The sequence below is a fragment of the Diplotaxodon limnothrissa genome, linkage group LG23 (assembly GCF_057381915.1).
Source record: "Diplotaxodon limnothrissa isolate DT_005_m linkage group LG23, D_limnothrissa_male_GT1.1, whole genome shotgun sequence".
NCBI lineage: Eukaryota > Metazoa > Chordata > Actinopteri > Cichliformes > Cichlidae > Diplotaxodon > Diplotaxodon limnothrissa.
The window spans coordinates 20,006,126-20,015,286 of record NC_140617.1 but is presented as its reverse complement, the minus strand read 5'-3'; the positions used below and the strand labels follow the sequence as shown (position 1 = coordinate 20,015,286).

The 9,161-nt window shown below is 42.0% G+C and overlaps 2 protein-coding genes across 2 annotated transcripts; both read right to left on the bottom strand.

Annotated features, from left to right (window-relative positions):
- Nucleotides 1-1,343: 1,343 nt before the first annotated feature.
- On the bottom strand, nucleotides 1,344-4,299 carry LOC146607924 (uncharacterized). The gene is made up of 4 exons (XM_085348112.1): nucleotides 3,936-4,299; nucleotides 2,979-3,113; nucleotides 1,538-1,635; nucleotides 1,344-1,442 (listed from the first exon to the last, which is right to left on the bottom strand). The coding sequence occupies exons 1-4, from the start codon at nucleotides 4,297-4,299 to the stop codon at nucleotides 1,344-1,346; spliced, it is 696 nt and encodes a 231-aa protein (XP_085204238.1).
- Nucleotides 4,300-5,981: 1,682 nt separating this feature from the next.
- On the bottom strand, nucleotides 5,982-8,937 carry LOC146607923 (uncharacterized). The gene is made up of 4 exons (XM_085348630.1): nucleotides 8,574-8,937; nucleotides 7,617-7,751; nucleotides 6,176-6,273; nucleotides 5,982-6,080 (listed from the first exon to the last, which is right to left on the bottom strand). Exons 1-4 carry the CDS (start codon nucleotides 8,935-8,937, stop codon nucleotides 5,982-5,984), a joined length of 696 nt encoding a protein of 231 aa, XP_085204756.1.
- Between the last annotated feature and the right edge of the window lie 224 nt (nucleotides 8,938-9,161).

The window sequence follows — 9,161 nt, the reverse complement described above, 5'->3', positions numbered from 1 at the left end:
TCAAAGTCAATTTATTGTTAACAATACTCTAAAAATAACACAAGCAGAGATGCTCAGACCTCCCACCTCTCCTGGCCACCTAGCTCTTCTGGGTTCAGGAGCCTCAGCACACCTCGAAGGTGTCCAGGAGCAATCCTTGTTAGATGCTCAAACTACTACTAGGGGCAGGGATAGCTCAGTAGGTAAAGTGGTCACCCCATGATCGGAAGGTCGGCGGTTCGAATCCATTTAACGGCTACCCTGAGGTACCCCTGAGCAAGGTACCGTCCCTACACACTGCTCCCCGGGCGCCTGCTTAGTGGGCTGCCCACTGCTTCACTGAGTGAATGGGTCAAATGCAGAGAAAAACAAGTAATTTCCCCATGGGGATCAATAAAGTATCCATTATTATTATTATTATTATTACCTCAGACAGCTCAGTGCAATGTGGAGGAGCAGCATCTCTACTCCGAGTCATTCACTGACTGTATCTTGAAGGGAAACCCTGACACCCTCTGAAGGAAGACTATTTGGGTCTTGTCAATCTCTTGGTTACCACCTGGAGCTTGTGAGGGTAGAAATGTAAAACTTAACATTTTTTTAAATTGATTTTACAATTCCCACACTTACATAAAGAGCCCTAAATGAATGATCTCCAGGCCGTTCATCTCAACTTCTTGTTAAACACTCAGCTGCTTGCAGTCTTCAATACCAAGCTCAAAATGTATTAATCGCCCCTCACAGACTAAATGGGGGGACAGAGGCTTTGGAGCTGGGACTCTTTTGTTATGATTGTTTTTGAGTTCAGTTTTTTTCTATTCTGAACATGCAGTTTTGTTTGTTTGGTGCAATTAGCTCAGTTTTTTAAATTATATTTTATAGATATTTTCATAATTTTTACTTTTTTCCAGCTTGCTGTTTCATGATGCCTGTTAAAGCCAATCTTTAAATAAACTTGACTTACTTAAGCTTTGAATGTGTTCAGAATAGCATAAACAACCAGACAGCTAAAAAAACCCTGTTAAACAGATGCAAACAGAGACAGAACAAATAAATATTTAAAGGTTTTAACAACAGCTTTGAATTCTGGCATATCCACCTTAAATCCTAAACCACCTTAAAGCAGGTTTGGCTAAAGGTTGTCACATCTTTGGGTCCATCTGAGCTCAGAAGCAGAGCAGATTGTTTCTGACTGAAATTAATCTCACTGCATTTCTGATGTTTGTCAAGTTTGTGGATTTTTGCGACAGGAAGAAAGAAATCCTCCCACAAGCAGAGGAGCAGAAAGTCCTGAGACATCAGACTGACCTCTGTCCACAAAATCTGAATCCACCAGGTATCATCCACCTGTCCAGGTGTGTCCATCAGCTTTGAGGCAGTGACAGCTGAGGAACCTGCAGTTTGTAGTAAGTGCTCTCTGTAGCAGGAGCAGCAGATCGACGGGGGAGCTGGATCTCCTCGTACTGAAACACAACAGCAGCACTGAGTACAGGACAAAGTAGCACTGAAGGAGAACAATGAGCATGAGCTGCAGGGTCACCTGTACACTTTGAGTTACCTGTGGAGCCTCCAGCCTCTCACTGGTCCCAGCTGGAGGGAGGTTTGCCTGATACTTGCTGATTCTCCTCTTCAGAGACAGTGATACACAACTCAGACCTGCCAACAGACCATCAGAGGAGTCACTTCACCATCACATTCACATCAGCACTCATCACATACAACACATTTCTCCACTGTGCAGAGAAACCTTTCAACATCTGGCACAGCAGAAGCACAGCTGAAACATCTGGGAGAACACAAAGAGAGGAAGTTGAGTTTTTAAACTGTGACTGGAAGCTGCTGCAGGTCTGAACTACACTCTGATCAGAAACAAGTATGAGCTCTAATTCACAGTAACACTGATCTCTTTCTACACAAACAGCAAACTGCTGCTCTGCTTGGAAGGTGAAACTCTAAAAGAACATGAGCTTATATCTCACACTCTAAATAAAAGACAAGAAAAACATTCAAAAGTTAAACTTTCAGCCTTCAGGAAGTCCAGTTAGCTCCTCCTCCCCCAATATGTGACACCTGTCTGTAAAAGCTCCTTCCTCTGACTCTCTGTCAGCCAGCAGGCTCTGCAGGGCCTCAGTGTCCCCACACACATTATTACTTCTTTCATCCATTGTTATTAAAATATTTAAACCTTATTTTTTGATTTTTATGAGATCTCTGCAGCTCCACCTTTAATATGAACATGTGGTCATGCATTTAAGAACAATAAGAAAAGCATAATAAGTATTTCACTAGCTGGGCCCACGACCGCATTTTAGGTTTGACAGCGTTTTACTAGGTAAAGCAGGTGAATTGCTTGGACATGAATTGAGCTGCGGTTCGGGGAACACCTCGAAGGGGACGGGCGACGGCTCCCGGGCCTGGCAGGTTCCCAATGTAATAAATAAAAGTGAAGAAGTTAAAGAATTGAAAAGAAGAAGGAGGGTGGGAGACGTAAACGAGAATGACAGCTTGCAGAACTGGGGGAACCTATGAGAACCGGAAGAAGCGTGTTTGGAGGCGTGGTCCCGCTCCTGAAATTCTGATACACTCCATTACAACAGGTCTTTAATTTAGGCCCCACAAAACTACCACTAAAGAACAATTTTAGATGATTGTGGTTTATATTAGTTTGTACTAATCATCAGAGCTGCAGCTGTGAAATACTGATACTACTGTAATTTTTTCGCTAATTCATTTTTTTACATAACACATCGGCATCCATACATCAAGGACACTACTGATTATGAGTGATGACAATAATAGTCTAGCTAAATCTTTTGCAGATCTTTAACTTGAGCTCAAACATGTTTCAAAAAATAGCTTCATTACTTCTCTGAAACGCGATCTGATGGTCACACGTCTGCACCTCTAAATGCACCACGATGTTGCACGCTGTGGAGGTGTGCTGATATTAATAGAAGAGCAGAGAGACCACAAAGATTTAGAGAAAGAAACAGACTCACAGATTACCACAAGAACGAGTGCAGCATTCAGGCTCAGAGAGATGAAAACGACACGATCACTCTGCAATGCATTCTTGTTAGATTGCTGGTCTGGGCGGTTACTGTCGGTGACTGTGACAGATGTTGCAGACACAGCTGGAGAGAGAGACAGATTGCCAAAGAAATGAATGAGTGTATGAAGAAACTCTTAAAGAAGCAAACTGAGCTGACATCTGAGGCTTTTTCAGATGATTAGTTTAAGATGTTTGTGATCTGCATTTTAAAAGTTTGAGATTAAGTTGTGAACTGGCCCAGCCATCAACACCTTTTAACAAATTGGTTCCTTTGAAGCCTCAAAGTGTGGACGATTGTCGGGCTGTGTGTTACACAAAGGTACAACGTTACTGTAAGAAGCTGCCTTGAGTTTCAGTGACGACCTCTCAGACACTGACTAAAGGAACAAAATTGACCTGGTTGTAAGAACACAGAGTTCTGCATAACATTTGAAGCCTGTTTATTTTCAAAGGTCTAGACCGATCTGACACTTAAAACAGTCGGGGTGGCTGTAGCTCAGCAGGTCACCTGCTGATTATAAGGTTGGTTCGATCCCTGAAACTGAAACACAGAATGTAACTAGGAAAACACGAGGAAGACACTTGTTTTTAGGAACTACATGATGTTGTCTTTCAGTCTCAGACATGCTTGTTAGTCTCACAGTTGTTCTTGTGTAAGATTTTTTTTTCAGGTTTACAAGACAGAGCATGATCACAGGAAATAAGATCCTGGCCTTAACGGGTCAAAAATGGACAATTTGTTGTTATCCAGACACACTGATTCTATTTAATGACGTCTTCCTTTAGCTGACAGATGTATGTAGCCAAACTATGTGAAACTTCAGGTGTGACATTTAGCTTTGGACATATTTCTGCTTCTGTAGTTTTCAGCATTACAGTAAAAACCCCCAAAACTTTTACTAACCTGAGACGAGGCTGAAAGTCTCCACAAACTGAGTGCTGCCTCCTCTCTTGATGCCACAGAAGTAAAGCCTGCAGTCCTCTGCTGTCAAGTTTTTAATCACGAGTTTGTTTTGCAGGATTGAAAATTTGGTTTCAAAACCAGGAGAGTAGTAGGTAGAGCCTGCTGAAGAAAAACTGCGGCCGATACCTGCTCTGAACTGACTGTGGATCTCCATGTACCAGTATGGGTCTGATGTCTGATTGGAGCAGGTTAGAGTGACATTGGTCCCCAGCTCTCCTCTGACCTCGGTCACGTTCTCGGCCTCTGCACAGAGCAGAAGCACCAACAGGATCATCCACAGGAGAACCATGATCAGCTTCAGCATCCACAACAAGACGGAGTCGTCTGAAAGCAGCTCAGCTCTGATGGACTCTGACACAGAACTCCTCTACACTTCCTACTTCAGGCGGTGATTATGTCGTGTGCAACACCTTAAGACAAACCACAAATACCAAGTAACTCTACAGGAAGTGAAACTTGTGGGAAGGACAAAACACAAGGGGAATAAAATGTCATTCCAATACAGCACATTTTAATTGAAATCCTAACAAAGAACAATAACAATTATATCAAAGTAAATAAGAAACCCGCTATTGAATTAAACTGAAAAACAGAAAAGACACGGGGGTATAGCAGAGGCTAAACACCAGCAAACCATGCAACAACACACACGCACACGCACACACACACACACACTTATATATATATATACATTCTTTGCCAACATTAAGCATAATGCTAACATATTAAGAAACACAAAATAATTGAATAATCCATCAAACCAGTTGCAATCAAAGCTGAACTCGAACATTGGGAATATCTACTGAAACACAAAAAGCAACACACACATAAATAAATGCATGAATGAATAATGAAGCTGAGTTACTGAACTTTACTGGCACATCATCCAAGATAGACTCTGCAAACTGTGAATAAAATATGTAACAATGCAGTCATTATTTGAAGTAACATTTGGTTTTCCAAAAATTGCATTCATATTAAGTTTTTGACATTCATATTAAGTGTTGAGACACTGGAGGAGACGGAGTGGAGACTACAACCAAAAGATCGCGGTTTTATTGAGGCTGGTAAACATGAACAAAACTCCAGCAAAGACGGAACAGGAGCGACAACTAAACTGGGAAAATACGTCTGTGAAGGTTCTCAGTCATCCAGGTCATTGTAGTCAAAGGAGCTTGCAAAGAAAAAGAAGTCCAGACGCAGTCATGCATGGTGACTGCACCTGTGGGTGGGGCAAAACATACAATATATGAAGACAAGAAACTGGCATTCTACAGAGGAGCAGAACATTGTGAAACTCTTCTTTAAAGAACATCAGACAGGTTTGTTTTCTCTGCATTGGTGTTCTCACATGTTTAATGTGTTTATACTAAATGTTACAGAGAAGTACATCAAACCACATTTTGTGATTAAAGCAAACACAACATTAAAAGAACAAAGTAAAGAAACAGTTGCAGTGTTGCTATAAAAACACTGGTGAGAGTAGAAATATATGACAACGTCTGAATTCCTAAACCAATAATGAATGAAAGAATAAACCTAAAAATGTGCACAAACAATGGATTACATGTTCTTTAAAGGTTAGTGAAGTCCTGCTGCTGGTATATAAATGTGGGAATGTGAGGTTTTGCTTCACCTGACCTTCCCTCAAACAAACATTGTCTGAATGGAAACATAGTCTATGTTCTTATTAAACCTGTAGATGTGGTTTGGTATTCATGGGTCCGTCACAGATGACTGGTTTTACAGTGCTTTTGAGTTCTGGCTTATCCACCTTAAATCTGAAAGCACTTTGAAGCAGGTTTGGCCAAAGGTCACATTCTCGGGTTCATATCATATCATCATATCATATCTGAGGTCAATTAGTCTTGCAGGTATTTCTTTAAATGGTTGTCAAATAGAGAAGCAGGAAGTCTTCATTGATGACACTGACTGTCCACCAGTTCTGAACGCAGCAAGTATCATCCACCTGTCCAGGTGTGTCCGTCAGCGTCGACGCAGTGTGGAGCGAGGAAATTGAACATTGTAGTAAATGCACTCTGTAGCAGGAGCAGCAGATCGACGGGGGAGCTGGATCTCCTCGTACTGAAACACAACAGCAGCACTGAGTACAGGACAAAGTAGCACTGAAGGAGAACAATGAGCATGAGCTGCAGGGTCACCTGTACACTTTGAGTTACCAGTGGAGCCTCCAGCCTCTCACTGGTCCCAGCTGGAGGGAGGTTTGCCTGATACTTGCTGATTCTCCTCTTCAGAGACAGTGATACACAACTCAGACCTGCCAACAGACCATCAGAGGAGTCACTTCACCATCACATTCACATCAGCACTCATCACATACAACACATTTCTCCACTGTGCAGAGAAACCTTTCAACATCTGGCACAGCAGAAGCACAGCTGAAACATCTGGGAGAACACAAAGAGAGGAAGTTGAGTTTTTAAACTGTGACTGGAAGCTGCTGCAGGTCTGAACTACACTCTGATCAGAAACAAGTATGAGCTCTAATTCACAGTAACACTGATCTCTTTCTACACAAACAGCAAACTGCTGCTCTGCTTGGAAGGTGAAACTCTAAAAGAACATGAGCTTATATCTCACACTCTAAATAAAAGACAAGAAAAACATTCAAAAGTTAAACTTTCAGCCTTCAGGAAGTCCAGTTAGCTCCTCCTCCCCCAATATGTGACACCTGTCTGTAAAAGCTCCTTCCTCTGACTCTCTGTCAGCCAGCAGGCTCTGCAGGGCCTCAGTGTCCCCACACACATTATTACTTCTTTCATTCATTGTTATTAAAATATTTAAACCTTATTTTTTGATTTTTATGAGATCTCTGCAGCTCCACCTTTAATATGAACATGTGGTCATGCATTTAAGAACAATAAGAAAAGCATAATAAGTATTTCACTAGCTGGGCCCACGACCGCATTTTAGGTTTGACAGCGTTTTACTAGGTAAAGCAGGTGAATTGCTTGGACATGAATTGAGCTGCGGTTCGGGGAACACCTCGAAGGGGACGGGCGACGGCTCCCGGGCCTGGCAGGTTCCCAATGTAATAAATAAAAGTGAAGAAGTTAAAGAATTGAAAAGAAGAAGGAGGGTGGGAGACGTAAACGAGAATGACAGCTTGCAGAACTGGGGGAACCTATGAGAACCGGAAGAAGCGTGTTTGGAGGCGTGGTCCCGCTCCTGAAATTCTGATACACTCCATTACAACAGGTCTTTAATTTAGGCCCCACAAAACTACCACTAAAGAACAATTTTAGATGATTGTGGTTTATATTAGTTTGTACTAATCATCAGAGCTGCAGCTGTGAAATACTGATACTACTGTAATTTTTTCACTAATTCATTTTTTTACATAACACATCGGCATCCATACATCAAGGACACTACTGATTATGAGTGATGACAATAATAGTCTAGCTAAATCTTTTGCAGATCTTTAACTTGAGCTCAAACATGTTTCAAAAAATAGCTTCATTACTTCTCTGAAACGCGATCTGATGGTCACACGTCTGCACCTCTAAATGCACCACGATGTTGCACGCTGTGGAGGTGTGCTGATATTAATAGAAGAGCAGAGAGACCACAAAGATTTAGAGAAAGAAACAGACTCACAGATTACCACAAGAACGAGTGCAGCATTCAGGCTCAGAGAGATGAAAACGACACGATCACTCTGCAATGCATTCTTGTTAGATTGCTGGTCTGGGCGGTTACTGTCAGTGACTGTGACAGATGTTGCAGACACAGCTGGAGAGAGAGACAGATTGCCAAAGAAATGAATGAGTGTATGAAGAAACTCTTAAAGAAGCAAACTGAGCTGACATCTGAGGCTTTTTCAGATGATTAGTTTAAGATGTTTGTGATCTGCATTTTAAAAGTTTGAGATTAAGTTGTGAACTGGCCCAGCCATCAACACCTTTTAACAAATTGGTTCCTTTGAAGCCTCAAAGTGTGGACGATTGTCGGGCTGTGTGTTACACAAAGGTACAAAGTTACTGTAAGAAGCTGCCTTGAGTTTCAGTGACGACCTCTCAGACACTGACTAAAGGAACAAAATTGACCTGGTTGTAAGAACACAGAGTTCTGCATAACATTTGAAGCCTGTTTATTTTCAAAGGTCTAGACCGATCTGACACTTAAAACAGTCGGGGTGGCTGTAGCTCAGCAGGTCACCTGCTGATTATAAGGTTGGTTCGATCCCTGAAACTGAAACACAGAATGTAACTAGGAAAACACGAGGAAGACACTTGTTTTTAGGAACTACATGATGTTGTCTTTCAGTCTCAGACATGCTTGTTAGTCTCACAGTTGTTCTTGTGTAAGATTTTTTTTTCAGGTTTACAAGACAGAGCATGATCACAGGAAATAAGATCCTGGCCTTAACGGGTCAAAAATGGACAATTTGTTGTTATCCAGACACACTGATTCTATTTAATGACGTCTTCCTTTAGCTGACAGATGTATGTAGCCAAACTATGTGAAACTTCAGGTGTGACATTTAGCTTTGGACATATTTCTGCTTCTGTAGTTTTCAGCATTACAGTAAAAACCCCCAAAACTTTTACTAACCTGAGACGAGGCTGAAAGTCTCCACAAACTGAGTGCTGCCTCCTCTCTTGATGCCACAGAAGTAAAGCCTGCAGTCCTCTGCTGTCAAGTTTTTAATCACGAGTTTGTTTTGCAGGATTGAAAATTTGGTTTCAAAACCAGGAGAGTAGTAGGTAGAGCCTGCTGAAGAAAAACTGCGGCCGATACCTGCTCTGAACTGACTGTGGATCTCCATGTACCAGTGTGTGTCTGATGTCTGATTGGAGCAGGTTAGAGTGACATTGGTCCCCAGCTCTCCTCTGACCTCGGTCACGTTCTCGGCCTCTGCACAGAGCAGAACCACCAACAGGATCATCCACAGGAGAACCATGATCAGCTTCAGCATCCACAACAAGACGGAGTCGTCTGAAAGCAGCTCAGCTCTGATGGACTCTGATAGAGAACTCCTCTACACTTCCTACTTCAGGCGGTGATTATGTCGTGTGCAACACCTTAAGACAAACCACAAATACCAAGTAACTCTACAGGAAGTGAAACTTGTGGGAAGGACAAAACACAAGGGGAATAAAATGTCATTCCAATACAGCACATTTTAATTGAAATCCTAAC

Excerpts from the sequence above, each read along its gene's own strand:
- LOC146607923 (XM_085348630.1), bottom strand. The coding sequence starts at position 8,937 with ATGCTGAAGCTGATCATGGTTCTCCTGTGGATGATCCTGTTGGTGGTT. Across the intron at positions 6,274-7,616 it reads ACTCGTTCTTGTGGTAATCT|GTCTGAGTTGTGTATCACTG; the intron begins GTGAGTCTGTTT and ends GTCTGTTGGCAG. Across the intron at positions 6,081-6,175 it reads AGAGGCTGGAGGCTCCACTG|TACGAGGAGATCCAGCTCCC; the intron begins GTAACTCAAAGT and ends GTTGTGTTTCAG.
- LOC146607924 (XM_085348112.1), bottom strand. The coding sequence starts at position 4,299 with ATGCTGAAGCTGATCATGGTTCTCCTGTGGATGATCCTGTTGGTGCTT. Across the intron at positions 1,636-2,978 it reads ACTCGTTCTTGTGGTAATCT|GTCTGAGTTGTGTATCACTG; the intron begins GTGAGTCTGTTT and ends GTCTGTTGGCAG. Across the intron at positions 1,443-1,537 it reads AGAGGCTGGAGGCTCCACAG|TACGAGGAGATCCAGCTCCC; the intron begins GTAACTCAAAGT and ends GTTGTGTTTCAG.